General features: G+C 38.2%; 1 protein-coding gene across 5 annotated transcripts in view; it reads right to left on the bottom strand.

Annotated features, from left to right (window-relative positions):
- Nucleotides 1-16,547, bottom strand: part of NCOA7 (nuclear receptor coactivator 7) — a 121,675-nt gene that overhangs the window by 46,525 nt on the left and 58,603 nt on the right. For all 5 annotated transcript variants that reach the window (XM_033096594.1, XM_033096622.1, XM_033096587.1 and 2 more), the window contains 2 exons: nt 4,197-4,276; nt 747-854 (listed from right to left, as the gene is read on the bottom strand). In XM_033096594.1, coding sequence (XP_032952485.1) covers nt 747-854; nt 4,197-4,276 — 188 coding nt within the window. The remainder of the gene's footprint in view (nt 1-746; nt 855-4,196; nt 4,277-16,547) is intronic.

Here is a 16,547-nt window from a genome sequence, read left to right as displayed (position 1 = left end):
CTGTGCTCACGGCAACTAAGCAACTCTATGAATGGGACTGGAAACTTGGCCTTAGCTAGGATCCGCCAATGACTGCGTCATTTACATTTATTGGCTAAGTGGAATTTTCAAGTAGAAATACAGGAATATCTTATCATGTAGAAGGTACTAAAATTATTTTGCTGTATTAACCTAGAGTGGCAACATTGTACAATTTATCAATTTCATCCAGTTTAACAGATGAAGTACTAAAAATCTGAAAAAACTATCGTGTGGCCTTTTCTTGATGCCCCTGATGAACGTCTCCGCCTTTGGCTGAAATGACTATTTTTGTCAAACTGGTATCCAATAAAAACAAAAATGACAAAAATTCTGCCTAATTTAAAATAAAACCATGGCCATAATATACCTCAGGAGTGGACTAAACTAAAACCTGCGGTTCTAAATTAAGCCTTCTAAGAATATCTGTGTGATATATTCTACAGAGAAAATAGTCACGTTAATTTAACTTCTCTTGATGCCCTAGGAACCACCTACAACATAAATGATAGGTAGGTAAACTGTCAATCATCTGCAAAGCATTCATCTCTGAGCAGTTCACATAGTAGGATGCTCTCAGAATTCCTGGATCGACAGGACAGGAAAGATTGAACAAATGTACATTATCTTTGATGATAATCTTGTGACATTAAAAGTGAGGCATTAAAAATGGCAATAAAAGATAAATGCAAAGTTTCTAAAGAAGTATTCAACAGCAAAATCATTACCTGGCCTGGAACAATAGTATGTGTGAAAAGTTTATTCAGTTCCACTAATTTATTGGGAGTGACGTTAAACTTCAGTGCTATGGAGTTTAGGGTGTCTTGGCTTCCAGCCTAGAATAATCCAACAAACAAGATTCAATATATAAAGCAAAGCAAAACAAAATAAAATAAAACTTCCTTTTGATAGACAGCATTAATCTATTTGTGATACAATTGAATAAAAAAGTAATACATACATCTAGGTGTATTATGAAATACAGTGAATACACTCTCAATTCTTAAGGAAAAAGTTTTGAATGTTATTTATTTCTGGGTTCCTTTATCTTCAGTTTCACTGCTCACTCATAGACTTCCAAACTTACTTTGGCACAACTTAGGTGTGTGGAGTAGAGATCCATGAGGTATAATATAAAACCGTAAGAAGACAAGAAATACAACATACACCCAGTAACTCCCAGAAGGGACATGGGACTACTTACTTTCTCTCTTCGCATTTTTCTGTCTACTGGCCTGTCTCTTCACTGCACTATAGGCTACTGGATGGTGGCCTATTACTGGTCACTTTCTTCCACAGTGCCTGACATATAGAAGATACTCAAATATTTGATGAATGAATACAGTCAAAGGCAGGGAAATCTGAAATTCAGATTAGCTACCAATAATTATAGCTAATTATGAACTTGATTAGCCTGAGACAGTTCATCTAGTTGGGTTTTTTGATACCAAGGGCAGTGGTGAGTTTAATTCTATATCTGTATCTTTTTACCAGTCTACAATCTCTTGCAGCCACCTCAAGTCTCCACCTAAGTCAAGGCTCACCTGGTGGAGCCAGTTTTGCTTATAGGGACAGCCACCAGTCTTGACCCAAGGCTATAGATGGGGACTTCTCGGCGACATTCATCTAAGTTACTTCCCACTAACAAGTTCCAGCCAGTGACCCTGGTCTTGGGGTATTGACCTGACCGGAGACAGCAAACTTCTCTTTGGGTGGAGCTTTTTTACTATGAAGTTTCATATCTTCTCACTTCCCTCTTTATTCCTATTCCCCCTCTACTAGAGAGAAAAGAAACATGTACACCTGGGACACGTATCACCAGTTTTAAAGATTTAGAGAATAACACTAATTTGGCTGAGCATGGAATATTGTCATTTTAATGACACCATCCATGCTAGCATCCCCTCGCAAACAACATTTCACGTTTCATTAAAGGGGCTTGTGAATCACACTACTGGATGCAACTAGATGAACTGTCTCAGGCTAATCAAGTTCATAATTACAGCTTATACCAAATTATTTTAAAGCATTTCTAGAACAAGTCAGGATATAAGTACATATATTTTTTTTAAAAAAAAGATCATTGAAAACAATATATGCCCCAATATCTATCTTGGGCAAAATTATCTCTATTAAAAATGAAAAAAAAAAAAAGAAACGTTTTAAAAAATACATTTTTTCTAATATTAGATATTTATGTAAAATATTCAAATTCAGGGGTTTTCAGAATTTAGAGTAAGTACAAGACACAGACTGAGAATATAGACTATAGCCAGACTATTGGCTCTGAATTCCAAATCTGCACTTGCTAGCGGTGTGACCTTGGGTCCTTTTCTTCATCCATTAAATAGAGATAATCTTAATTTCTGCTTGAAAGCACTTAAATCACAGCAAGTGATTGATAAATTTGCTCCTATTTTTATGAAAAAACTTGTAGAAGATACTGTGTCTAGGGAGTTAGGGAAAGGAAAAACGTTATCAACCTGGAGTTATGATTTAAAGATAAGACATACATAGAGAACCAAGTCACAGATCCCGGGAGGGGTTCTAGTATCATTAAATGTTTGAAACGAAACAGAATGCTTGAATATCTACAGCTCAGAGCAACATAAGCAACCTGGTACATGCTAATGCTAGCATGGTTCTCTAAACATGAAGTGATGAATCATCTTTTATTTCCAATGAAGTCCACAAAATAAATTGCCATGTAAAACTAATCTCCATAACATAAATCAAACAGGTGGACATATCTGCATTACTAATTTGATCACCTGTTTATGTGAACTAATTTAAGGGTTGATTTTTACTCTCTTTGTATTGTATAGTATATGCTATGTGAAGCATCCCCTTGCAAACAACATTTCACATTTCATTAAAGGGCTTGTGAATCATACTACTGGATGCATGCATGGTTTTAGAATACTATTATTAATACAAACAACCCAACATTTCTTGAGTACCTACTATGAGGTAAGGCACTGTGCTAGGTGTTATGGGATCAACAACTAGTATGCATATACTAGACAGTGGTAATGTGAGACATATAATCACTCCAAATCCCTTCTGTAAAGGACTAGGCCTATAAACCACAGAAAGACATTTAGAGATGTTCACAGAGCACTGAGCATGAAATGCCTGTGCCAGGGCTCTTCACCGTGACTGTATAGAAGCTTGGAGAAGATTTACCACTCCAGAAGAAACACAAGGTCTTGCTGCTTGCATAAGTAGAGACTGGCATGGCACACAAATAATCAGTGGAAAATAAATACACATGAGGAAAACACAACCAGGTAATGGCGGCAGCACTTAATTTCTTCTTAGAAGTCAGAGAACACTCCTCAACAATGTTATTTCAATGTCAATTAACAGATCTATAACTGAATGGCCCACTTTGTGCCAGGCCTAGGATAAACAGACAGAGCGCCTGGTTTCCAGGAGCTCAATGGTGCAGGGAGAGATGAGCACACGGAGCAAGACGTGGAGGTGCAGCAATGGACACGTACACAGTGTTATTCCTCCATTGATTCAACAGTCTGGAGGTCTGCACCCTGCAAGCACCAGCAATACAATGGTGACCAAAAAGGGGTCCTGTCTACCTCCATGGGTATAGGAATTAAGGCACAAGATACAAGACATTCAAATAGCAATCACACTAGTGAATCAATAATGTTAAACTTGATAAATTATGTGAAGGAACATGATTCTATGACAGAATAAAATAAAGAGATCTGGCCTAGTCTTGCTCGATGGTCACAAGAGGTTGGAATGAATGTGGAGAGTCATGGGAAGAAGATGCAAAGATCAGGTTCTGGCTTGTAGAAATGTATGGATGATGGAACCACTGCTTCCTGAATAAAGACCAAGCATGGAGGTCTAAGTGGATATGTTGAGTAGGCAACTGAAATCTATGGTTTTGGAACTCAGAAAGTATGTCTGGGATGGAGACCTTCATTGGTCTTCACTGGCATATCATGTACAATTCAAGTCACAGGTTTACATGAGCTTGCCCAGGGAGAAAATATGGAGGGAAGAGAAATGACCTAGAAGAGATCTTAAGAAACTTCTTTCTTCAATGGGTACATAAGAAGAATGCAGCTAAGGGGCAGACTGTGTCAGGGAGAAACGTTACGTGAATTTAGTAGTATTAACAAACACTCAGACTTCGTGTTTATACTTACAGCATATTCCATAGTACCATGGGGCTTCTGAACCACCATCTTCTTCTCTTTTTTATCATGTGTTTTGTTTTGATTGTCATCTGAAGAATAAAATATATTTAATGAATAATTCCATTTTCAGGAATTGAGGATAGGCTAATCTGCAGCATATTAAAACCCACTTGCAAATTGACTAAAAAAGACACTAATAGAAAAAGGGACTAAGGGCACAAATAAACAATACTCCTAAGAAAACATACTGTTTCCTAAAAAAAGATACTGTTCATCAATGAACACTTGAATACATGATTAATGATAACTGTAATCGTAGTACAAATAACAACGAGGTAATGTTTTACCATTATTAAAGTAATAGTTTAAATGATAATGTCTAATGATGAAGCTAAAGCTTATATAGTGATGATATAAATGATGTATAATGTAAATCAATACAGCCCTTTTAGAAAGAAATTTGTTAGTATGTAACAATAGTCATAAAAATGTTCATTCTTTGACTCATTAATCCTTTCCTTAGGAATTTATCCTGAGAATAAATTTAAAAGAAGAAAAATGCTATATGTCACAGCATATGGTTACCTCAATATAATTTATAATAATAAAAATTTGGAAAGACCTATATGTCCATCAACATATTAAGCCACACTGTAGATTTTGCTATTTTCATAGGTCAAAACTGGTCAACCTAAACCTACATAATTTGGCAGCTGCATATGATTGAACCTAACTTTTATGGTTAAATACATCCTAATATAATCAACCAAGACATTAAAAACCAGAGAGACATATTGTAATGGATAAAAATTTAAGTGAAAAAAATATATAAAATTGAATTAACTATGAAAAGATATTCTAACTTGCATGTGATCAGAAAAATTAAGACAAGGTAATAATTTTATACCTATTATCATGGCAAAAAACTGGATAATTCTAGTGTTGGGAAAGATGTGAACTGCTACTAGGAATGTAAACTGATATAGCCCCTCCAGCAATTTAAGTACTTGGAGCCTGTATGACTCAGCGATCTCACACAGATACGCATCCTCCCCCGGGAGATACACTTCATGTATTAGGGTGGTGCAAAAGTAATTGCGGTGTTTGCAATTATTTTTAACCTTTTAAATCACAATTACTTTTGCACCAACCTAATATAAAGAGAGCTGCTTAACGGTGTACATAACAGCATCATCTGTGGCAGTGAGGAGCTGGAAGGTAAGCAAAATGTGGTAGATACGCTCTAGGATAGGAATCTAGATAGGAATCTAGATAGGAATCTAGGCAGTAATTAGAAATAACAAGCTCGAAGGCAACATGTTTATATTAAGAGAAACAGAATGGGATGCATGGAACAATATCATTCTGTATACTTAAAGTACATGCTCACAAAACCACCACACACAGTTTTCCAGGCCACATCCAAATAAAAGCCTATACGCAGTGAACACAATAGTGGAGAGAGAAACGGGAGTGGGCACGAGGATACAAAGGAGGTAATGAATAAGTAACAAGGAGTCCAGCTCTGACCAGTGATGACATGCCATGGACTGAGAAGTGCTGCTCTCAGGCCCCGACGACGGGCGTCCTACAAAACCGCACGCCCCACAGGCAGATCAGGAATATCGTACCATCTACGTAACAAATATGAACCTACTGGATGAGAACTGGAAGGTAACACAGAACCACAGGAACAGTTCATTCACATGGGGTTTACCTGCCTTTTAAATGTTTCCTTTTGATTATTTAATATTAAAAACCATGAAAAAAAGTAATAGATGCTGTCATTAGAGTCATTTACTTGTCGTTTGCGTGTTGAGTACGATCCATTCATAGAACCAAAGAGACCCTGAAAATCCTTCTAGACGATTTTTGATGGTCACATCTAAGTTACTTCGGGAAGATGAGACTAGTGACTATGTTTAGATTTCCAGATCTCCAAATTGTGCAGATCAGGAAATTCTACAGCCTGTTTTAAAAAACCCATCATAGTATTTTACAACTCTTGTGATCTAAATGTTATTCACTATTTTTACTATCTCAGTTCCACTCCCTTTGTTCCACATTCCTGCCCTTCTCACTGTCATCATACATAGCTGTCACTTCAGGTCTTCTTGCTTTCAGAACAGTGTCTTCACACCCTTTTGTAGGTGCTTCCTATTTCTAGAGCCTAAGCTTCCCATCTGTGGCAGCTTCCAGTTCACACCCTTCCATAAGCTGTGCATAATTATCTCTGGTCCCAAATCATGAGAATTTCCATATTGCTCAGCTGCAAAAGGAAAACAGGTGCTGGCTGAACCTTTCGGGATAAACTTACCTGTGTATACCTGAGTTAGTACAAAAATTAAATTACTTCCCTTTGGCACCAGTGGGTAGGCCAGAAAAATGTCAAACATGTTAGTATTACTAAAAGAAAAAGCCTTCCCTCCAGAGTCAAAGATTTTTAAATTCTTGAGGTAAGGCCTATAATGTACCCATCTTTGTCTGGTGTCTTCATAATACCCAGTATATATGCTTGAATGAATTTCCAATATAGTTTAATGGGCCTGACAAGTTTGATTGTGGGCAACATTTTCATAGATATAATATCACACCGGGAAAATCACGTGAACCTACCTTATCAATGCCACAAATTGAACACTGTGGTTTACAGCTGACCTCATATAGAAAGCAGAGACCTGACTGGCACATTCTAAGGACCTACTTTAATTGTCTTTATATCATTATAGCATAAGATAAGGTTTCATATTGCTTCCTAAATATTTTTTTGCAGTGAGTTTTAAATATAGCCAAGCATATGTCTCCGTAAGTGAAGTCCTGTATATCTTACCTAGCCAGGTTCTGCAGCAGAGTCCACCAAGCACCAAAGAGAATGGGGCAGACCGGAGCTGCCTTGGGAAAGGGTTACTCTGTTGCGCTTCAGGATGCAGGTCCAGTGTTTCAGACGAGAAGCTATGACCACCCCCCAGGATGGAACCAGAGGTCCCATGACCATCCCCGAGGATGGAACTGTCTCCTAATGACACTGACACCTCTACTTCCAGCATCAGGCCTCCTCAGACACTTTATACCTATTCAAATTCTGGCCCTCCCCCTGCTTACAGGAACCTGAAGCAAATGATGTAAAAGTATCTACTGACAGAGGGGAAAGTTGGCCAGGTGCTTTGCAGAAGCCATTCACAGCAAAGCAACTGAACCTCCTACTGTCCCCCCTCTGAAAAGAAGACTTCAGAACCAGTTTTTCCCAGTCCAATAGGGAAGTAGCTGTGACAAAATTGACAAATACCTTAGAGGAATGAAACACAGGCCCTTTAGCCTCACCTGTCTCGTATCTCATCAATCCTGGAGATGGGGGCTGAACTGGAAGGGGGGGACCTGTACTGACCTCAACCCAGGTGGATCTGGTGCCCTGCCCACAAATCCTGCTTCCTCCCACCTCACCCCAGAAGAGGGCCAGAAGTGTCTGGAACACAAGGTTCTCGGCTCCTTCGGCTGAGTCTTAGATACAAGTTTATTGAAAGAAGACTCCTCTCTCTCAGTGCATTGGGGCTAAAAGAAGTTGACGTTCAGATGTAAGCCTGAGGCTTGAAGCGGGGTCAAGAAGGCTGGATGTGAAGGAATCCTTTCTGGTGGTGATCTTCGAGGTCTTAAACAATGTCACAACTGCCAAGGGAATACATTGTAAGAGAAGACCTGAGGTTTGAGGCTGGAACCTGAGGAATGCTTAGATGTGAGGAATGAGAAGGAACTGTGGCTAATGGAGGGTGGGGTGATGGTGTGGAGTTAAAAGGATAGGGACAGGAATGTAATGTCACAGGCCATGGGAAAAGTTAAAGGAAGGTTGTACAGACACTGTCAAATGCTTCACAGACGATGAGAGATGGAAATCTGGAAAGGGATAATCGGAAGTCACAAAGAGTTCCTGAGATCAAAAGTGGAGGCATCTCAAGACAGAAAGTGTTAACCCTGTCAGTAAAGTAGGGATAAGGTCATTTTCTAAAATGTAACTGAGTAAACACAGGATTGGGGGCGGGGGCAGTGTTTAAAGGGTTGTGAAATTTGGAAGAGTTACTATGGCCAAGATAAGGTTTCAATAACGTGAATATTGAAAGAAGCAATAAGCAGCAGCGATAAGGGTTCATTCACTAGGATGGAATCTCAACACTGGGGTGACAGACCATGTAAGGAATAAGCACACAGCCTGCTGTAATGGTCACCAGCGGGGTTTATGTAGCAGGGAGGGGCAATGGTGGGGGAGGGGCACCGAGATGCTGGAATTAGGAGAACAGGCTGATGCATTAGTTTCCTGTTGCTACTGGAACAAATTACCACAAATTTAGTGGCTCAAAACATAAACACAAATGTTAACATCTTACAATTCTGTAGGTTCCAAGTCTGACATGGGTCTCTCAGGGCTAAAATCACAGTGTCAGCAGGCAGTTCCGTCTGGAGGCTCTAGGGAAGGGTCAGCTTCCTTTTCCAACTCCTAGAAGTAGGCTGCTTTCCTTGGCTCCAGGTCCCTTCCTCCATCTGCAAAGCCAGCTACGCCACGCCAAGCCCTCTTACGTAGCCATTTCTCCAGTTCTCTCTCTCATGCCGCCCTCTTTCATTTTCAAGAACCCTTGTTTACACTGGGCACAACTGGAAAATCCAGGATGCGCTCCTTCGGGTCAGCTGATTGGCAGCTTTAATGCCATGTACAACCTTAATTCACCTTTGCTATGTAACTTAACAAGTTTTGAGAACTAGGACATCTACAACTTTTTTTTGGGGGGGAGGGGGGCATTATGCTGCCTACCACCGATGGAGAACAGGTGTGTGGGAAGACAAGTGGTTCAGATTCTTTAAGGATTCAAGTCATAATCTTCGATGTGCGTGTACTGGGGGGAGGGGGTGTTAAGGAATGCAACACTGGTTAGATGTTCTGGTTCTGAGAAAATCCGGCAAGAAGGAGACAATACCAGTGTCGTTCAAACCTGAGCATCGGGCTCCTGTCACAGACCACTGGGGACCGGGTAAAGTCAGGACAATGGACATTATGTATTATATACTTGAAAACAGAAACCAAAGAGACACTGTGAATTCCCTGGATCTTGATTCTATGCTCTCTACGTAGATATAGGAAAGAAAGAAAAGACAGTTATGTAGCTTTTCTTTCTCTTATAAATTATCTGAACAAGCACAAACTTTGAAAATTGTAAGGTTTTCAAATTGTATCTTGACCAAATCTGCACTGGCCTTACATTTACTCAGTGTGGGTGTGTGTCCCCTTTTCCCCTTACTCCCCTCGAACAATCAATTCTCTCCCCTCCTTACACCTCTATCTATCATAAGACCACCCGAATGGGTTACACGAGGCTGGCAGCACAAGGCCCTCAACATCTTGTCTAAAGAGCGGGGGATGATACCCTGGGCATCCAAATGAGGGGGATTTGTAGAGGCAAAAATTGTCTGGGTCTCTTTAGAACTTTCTAAGAAAGGGCACCCTAATGTATAAACAAGACAATCTGTTTCCAAAGACAGGCATATCCTATATGCTGAGAACTGATACATTTGGCTATGACAGTTTGACGACAATAACCATAAAATCAGGTCATGTGCCACCTGCTTTATGTCACCAAACATCATTCTGATTATATTTTGATTTGGGGGTCAAATGAGCTGGGTTCAGCTAGCAACCCTGACACATTCTCATAGCTGTGTGATGTTAAGTGAGTTACTTGAAATCTTTGTGCTTCCGTGTCCTTATCTGTAAAATGAAGAACTATCTCATAATGTTGTTCAAAATATTAAATGAGATGATGGACGCAGTGTTTATCTCAGAGCCTGGCACAGAGTATGTGTTTAACAAATGCTATTATCACAAATAACAATGCAGTCAACATAAGTAAATATCCATTTGAACACAATAAGGTGTTAAAGAATTATATACCATAAGCAGAAAGGATTCATCCCAGAAATGCAGGAGTGATATAACACTAATATGATAGGTGCTTTATTTAAAAGGGAAAAAGCATATCTGATCACTTTGATACATGCTTACAAAAGCATTTGATGAAATTAAGCAGGCCTTGTATTTTTTTTAAAGAAAATAAAAAATAATAAAAAACAACTGTTAGACAAAGAAGCATAGGAGTGAACTTCCTGAACACTATGAAGAACTTTTACTTACTCTTCGCTATTCATTAGAAATATGCTCCCGAAAAAGTAAGGGAACCCTAAAACGTGTATACTGTGTTTCCCCCAAAATAAGACCTAGCTGGACAATCAGCTCTAATGCGTCTTTTGGAGCAAAAATTAATATAAGACCCAGTCTTATTTTACTATAATATAAGACTGGGTCTTATATAATATAATGTAATATAATATAATGTAATATAATATAATATAATATAATATAATATAATATAATACTGGGTCTTATATTAATTTTTGCTCCAAAAGATGCATTAGAGCTGATTGTCTGGCTAGGTCTTATTTTTTGGGAAACACGGTATCGTAAGACATTTTCTATAAGAATGAAAACTGAATGACTTCATGATGTCACTTCCAGGGGCACAGTAGCTCATTAATTCCCTAAATGCAGCCTGAACTAAGGCACTAGTGAGGCCCCCACCACAGCTTTGCAGAAGATTCCAGGGTGTGCAGTGGGAGAGACACCCATAGGCACTGCTCAAGCTCCACCCCAATCCTTTTGTTCCTGTTGTTCTGCAGAAGACAAGTGCCTGAGAACAATTCCAGGAAAGCTTTTAAGGCTTCTGGGCATAATATCTTCCACTCCACTAAATTACAACAGAGACTAATCTAATGTGATGCAAGACTAAACCACAAGTATTTAAGGTCATAAAAATAAACTTTGTAGTGGAGAGAGGAAAGCTGAAACACTACAAACATAATGGAGATAGTTTGGAAATCCCAAGTATGAAGAGGGAATCCCACCCATTCAATGGAGGTCACCTTTCACAGCCCAGCAAGGCAACACCTGTGCAGAATGTACTGCAGGTGTCTTCTTGTTCATCAATGATCTCTTTAGATATTAAGCACTCTTCTAAACTATCCTAAAGCATACCTGTGAAAACTGAGATGAGTCCTTATATCAGAAACCAAAAGCAAATATTAAAAGTAAAACACAAACCAATATAAATGCAAGTATTCCTATTATCACGATTTATACTTAACTTTGTTTTAGAATCTCCAAAGCAACAGATAAGATTTTTAAACACTGAAAAGAAATGAATATTTGATTATTAACAGATGAACTGTCTAAAGAACCAACATCATAAAAAATCCAGAAATCATCACATTGTTCAGTAGGGTGGCCAGATATAATATTCTACACTTAACAATAGCACTGTTTTCAAAAAAAAGTCCCAGGCACACTGTTATCAAACTAGAAAATATCTAGGAATAAATATAACAAGATAATGGCAAGATACATATAAAGAAAATTTTAAAGATTTACTGAAGTATATGAATGTAAGATTGCATAAAGGGAGGTACATATAATGTTCCTACATAGGAAATCTCATTTTTGTAAATATTTCACTTTCTCTTCAACTTAATATTTAAATTAAATGCAATTCAAATCAAATTTTTTTAATTTGGAGAAGGAAAACATGCCAAATTGATAACCAGGTTTATCTAGAAACATAAATATATAAGACTACCCAATAAAAATTTTTTAAGAGAAATGAGGGTAGTGCCACTGTATTGAAGTTAAAATACATGATTATGGAAACACAGCAATTAAAAGCTTGTGGTGAAATAACTGAAAATCAGAACTGAAGAAATTTAGTATAAAAGTGCCTTTATAAACCAATAAGAAAAGTCTGGCTTTTCCCATAAATGTCATGTAACTTCATGTTAGAAGGGAGACTTTGGCATCAGACAGACTGAATGAGAGTCCTGGTCTGCCCCCTACCTCACTGAATGATCTTGGACACGAAAAGTTACTTATCAAAGACAGTTTCCCAGTGTGTACAACGGGGATGTCAACTGGACGCCCGTAGTGAGTTACTGTCAGGATTACCTAAGGCAATTCTTTTTGGGTTAAGCACTCCACAATGTGAGAGCTAAGCGTTCAGGAAACCTTAAGGATTATTATTAAATGATGTTGAGTAAACACTGGCTAAGATTTGGAGAAAAATCTAGATCACTCTCAAATCAATGCAGATGGATTCAAGATTTACTGGTAGAAACTGAAGTCAGAAGTGTCTTTGAAGAAAATATAGAACTTGTATTTGCTTAAAGAAATGACGGAGCTCCAGTGGCGCAATTAGCACGCGGTACTTCTATAGAAATAACGTCGTCTCTATCAAAGATGCATACATCTCAAATTAATGGCCTGACTCTGTCAAGAGTGCTACTAGAATATTCAATATTATTATTTAGCACTTTAAGGGAAGTTTCTGGAATACTATAATGCTAAACTGTTACAATAAAAATTTTTAAAAGTGTGTCACGAGGCATTTTCATCTCCTGAGCACGGAGAGGATGGGGACATGGAAAAGAATTAACTCTGTATTCAATATGAACTCCATTGTTTTATCATCTGTTGACACAAAGGAAAATGTCACACAGTAGATGTTCTTTTCCTTCCTTTGAGCACATCACAGGCAATATAATCCGTAACTAAAATGAGTCACATTGAAGTAAAATCTAGAATGCAAGAAGGGCAGGGGAGTTATCGATCATGGATTGCTTTACCTCAGAGCCCAGTACCACCCTCAGCACTGAGTAGGGCCTCAAGGATTTGTGAAATGAATGAACTCTTCTCACTCTGCGTCGAGGAAACAGATTATTTCAGTTGTGCTGTCAGCCTTTGACTTGTATTAGTCATAAAACCAAAGAGTGTTTTGAATGTAACTACATATATGACCAAGTCAAGTAGTTAAGCCCAGAAAGAAAGTTCAACCTTAGTTCATTCGAAGTATAGCTCAGGGAAAGTGAAACTCCATATATAGTCAACTTTTTCTTCCTTACTAAGAAACAACAATGTTCTTGGGGCCGTGGAGAAGACATTGAAATTTTGCTTAATGTTTGCCTTATTTTTCTCTTAGAGTTGATTCTGGGGAAGCAGAATGATGTACGATGGCTTCGCTCAGGCTTTGGTGCCAGAGAGCTGGGCTTCAATCCCTGCCTCACGATGATCTGTAATGGGCCTTCCTGAGTCACTCAGCATCTAGGTGTTTCATTTGTAATACAGGCTACTACCACCTGCAGTAGACCTTGATGAATAGTAAATTAAACAATGAAATAAAGCATCTAGCCCCTAAGAGACCCTCATCCAAAACAGGTTCTTTCTGTTCTTCCTCAGGCTGATGTTGCTTCTCCTCTTGTCCTACCTTCTTTCTCAGTCTCAAAGCTCATCCAAAATGGCTTTTTACTTTTTCTAAATAGATCGAGGATCTAACTGGGTAAGTTTTAATGTTAGAAAAAATACAGAAAACATAAAGACCAATTCTACACGAAACAAAACAATATATGGTCATTTAAACATACAATTGAACAAAAGAAGCAAATACAAATCACCCATATTACCCCCACCCAGAGAAAACCAATGTTTGCACTCTGGTGAATGTACTTCTAGCAGCAATCCATCCCTATTTTTATGTATGTCAGTGAGTTATTTTTTTTAAACAAATATGGAATCATATTGCCAACTTGTTTGTCTACTGTAACAATATTTTGTGAAAATTTCGTTTTTCTACATCATTTAAAAATGGCACATAGTATTTCATTTTATGTCATTTTTATTTTCCCACTATTTTAAACAATGCAATGATAGCCGCTGTAGTTTAATCTTCTATCATGCTCATGACTATTGTCTTAGGGGGCATTTCTACTAACAGAATTGTTGGGGCAAAGGGTATGCAAAAGGTAAGGCTCTTGATAACAGTGGCAAAAATGGCTCCCAAAAAGATTTGACCACATTACTCTCCCACCGTCAATGTATTAGAGTGTTTTTCCTTTGCACCTTCCCCAGTTCACTTCTAATTTGATTTTTCAAAATCTCTTACGCTGAAAAGTCACTGACCATATATTTAGTGTAATCTCTTGTCCTTCCCTCAGCCCAAACTATATTTGGGCATTTCTCTTACAGTGAGATTTTTCATAATAAAACTGTGATATAACATGACAGGTTAGGGAGTAAGATTTGCTTTCTGCAGACAACTATAATTATAATGGGACTAGACTCTGAGCTCAAGCTTCTAGTATAACAGGTTTTTTAAGACATAGCTGATTGGTTCAGTGACTGTACTTTTTGTTCCAACAATGACAGGAAATGATTACAATATACTTTGTTGATGGGAGTGCTGGAGTTGTGAGAAGAAAAGGGAGGAGGGTCCCTTGGGTGAAAACCAGTGCCATCACAGCCAGGTTGTCAGGGGCTAGGGATGGGAGAAATGGGGCGATGTTTGTCAAAGTACAACCTTCCAGTTATAAGATGAATAAGTTCTGAGGATCTAGTATACAGTACGGTGATCATAGTTAATAATACTGTAATATATACTTGAAAGTTGCTAAGAGACTAGCCCTTGGACGTTCTCACCACAAAGAGAAATGGTAATTATGAGAGCTGCTGGAGGTGTTAGCTAAAGCCAAGGTGGTAATCATTTTGCAATATGCATGCAGAAGTATGCATCAAATCAATACACTGTAAATCTTAAACTTACAGTGTTATATCAATTTATCTCAATAAAGTTGGAAAAAAAGAATTATGATGCCTTTTTATGTTCATGCTTATAACCTTATTTACAATTATGTATTTTTAATTTCATGTTAAATTAGTTGCAATACTCACCACCAATTCTTGTATAAAATGACATTTTCATTCTTGAGGCCTGCATTTGGCATGTCTCAGAAAGGAACATCTCTCCCTCTCAGTAACTTTGTTTCAGAAAATGGTATGACACTAAAGGTATGTTTCCTAAGATCCTGCACGTCTGAAAATGTCCTGATGTCTTTGAGCCTAAAAAACAACTTTCACTTCAAAACTCTGAAAAAAGATTTAATTCCTCTGGGGTTGACTGCTGTGGAGAAGTCTCTGCCTGATTCTCTTCTTTGCTCCTTTGTAGGTAAAGATTTTTCTTTCACCATTTATCCATGTCTATAAACATTTGCCAGTTTATCTAAGTGCTGAGTTTTCCCCTTCATTTGGCCTAAATATGGTGAGTTCTTTTGATTTCTAAAGTAAGTCATGAGTTGCAGCCCAAGAAAACTTTCTTCTTATATTATGTTTTACTACTGCTTCCCTTCCCACTGTTTTGACGTCTTCACTAAGAAAAACTTTTATTCTTAAACTCTTCATTCAAGCCTCTGTTATCTGTCATCTTCTCCCATCATTTTCATTCCTTCTGCAACATTTCTGTACATTTTGGGGGGACTCACTTAAGTTTGTCCTGTTTACCACCTAGGTTTTCATGGTATGACGTCACTTAAATATTATTCCGATTTCCCTGATGGTCCCAAAAAGCCCAAACCTAATTATTTCCATCCTAATAATTTCAATTTATTTTATACCCAAATCCCTCAAGTTTTTATATTCTGTTTGATCATTATTTCTGAATAGAAGAACAATACTATTATATGTTTGTGGCCTGACCTACTTCTATGTTTGGGAATTAATTTATCAAAGTAACATAACTTTGGTTTCCTGAACTTGTTATGTGAAACAAAGAAAAATAGGAAATTGTGATACTGTGATTCAGAATAAATAGATTTGGTCATTCAGATGACCAAAATATATTTCTCATGTATATTTGGTCTTCATCCACAATTTCTGACTGGCAGCTCCCCAAACCCTGGAAATTTCCTTAGCGTTGAGAATGATTAAAGTGTCTTTTGTTATGCTAATAAGGCAACCTTTGCAAAACACCTAGGGATGGCAGCTGGTTGCCAATGGAACCAACCTTGTAATTAAAGGGTTGGAACTTCCAGTCTTACCCCCTGACCTCCAGGGAGGGGACAGAGATTGGAGGGTAAATCAATCCTCAGTGGCTAATGATTTAACCAACCATGACTTTATAATAAAGCCTCCATAAAAACCCAACAGTATAGGGTTTGAGGAACTTCCAGGTTGGTGAACACGAGGCCGTTCATACCTGGAGAGGGCCTGGAAGCTCTTCGGAACTTGACTGCCCTGTGCATCTGTTCCAAATGTCTGTTCCCTGTACAAAAAAACTGGTAATCTAGTAAGTAATATGTTTCTTTGAGTTCTGTGAGCCAGTCTAGCAAGTGAATCAAACCCCAGGAGGGAGGCGTGGGAACCTCTGATTTATAACCAATGGTCATGCATTTTTAGATTAGGCACCATTTTGTTACGATGAGGCAATTCTAGTGACTCCATCGTTCAATAAC

This window comes from Rhinolophus ferrumequinum, chromosome 3 (genome assembly GCF_004115265.2).
Source record: "Rhinolophus ferrumequinum isolate MPI-CBG mRhiFer1 chromosome 3, mRhiFer1_v1.p, whole genome shotgun sequence".
NCBI classification, from domain to species: Eukaryota; Metazoa; Chordata; class Mammalia; order Chiroptera; family Rhinolophidae; genus Rhinolophus; species Rhinolophus ferrumequinum.
The sequence above is the reverse complement of the archived record's forward strand: the minus strand, read 5'-3'. Positions and strand labels throughout refer to the sequence as shown.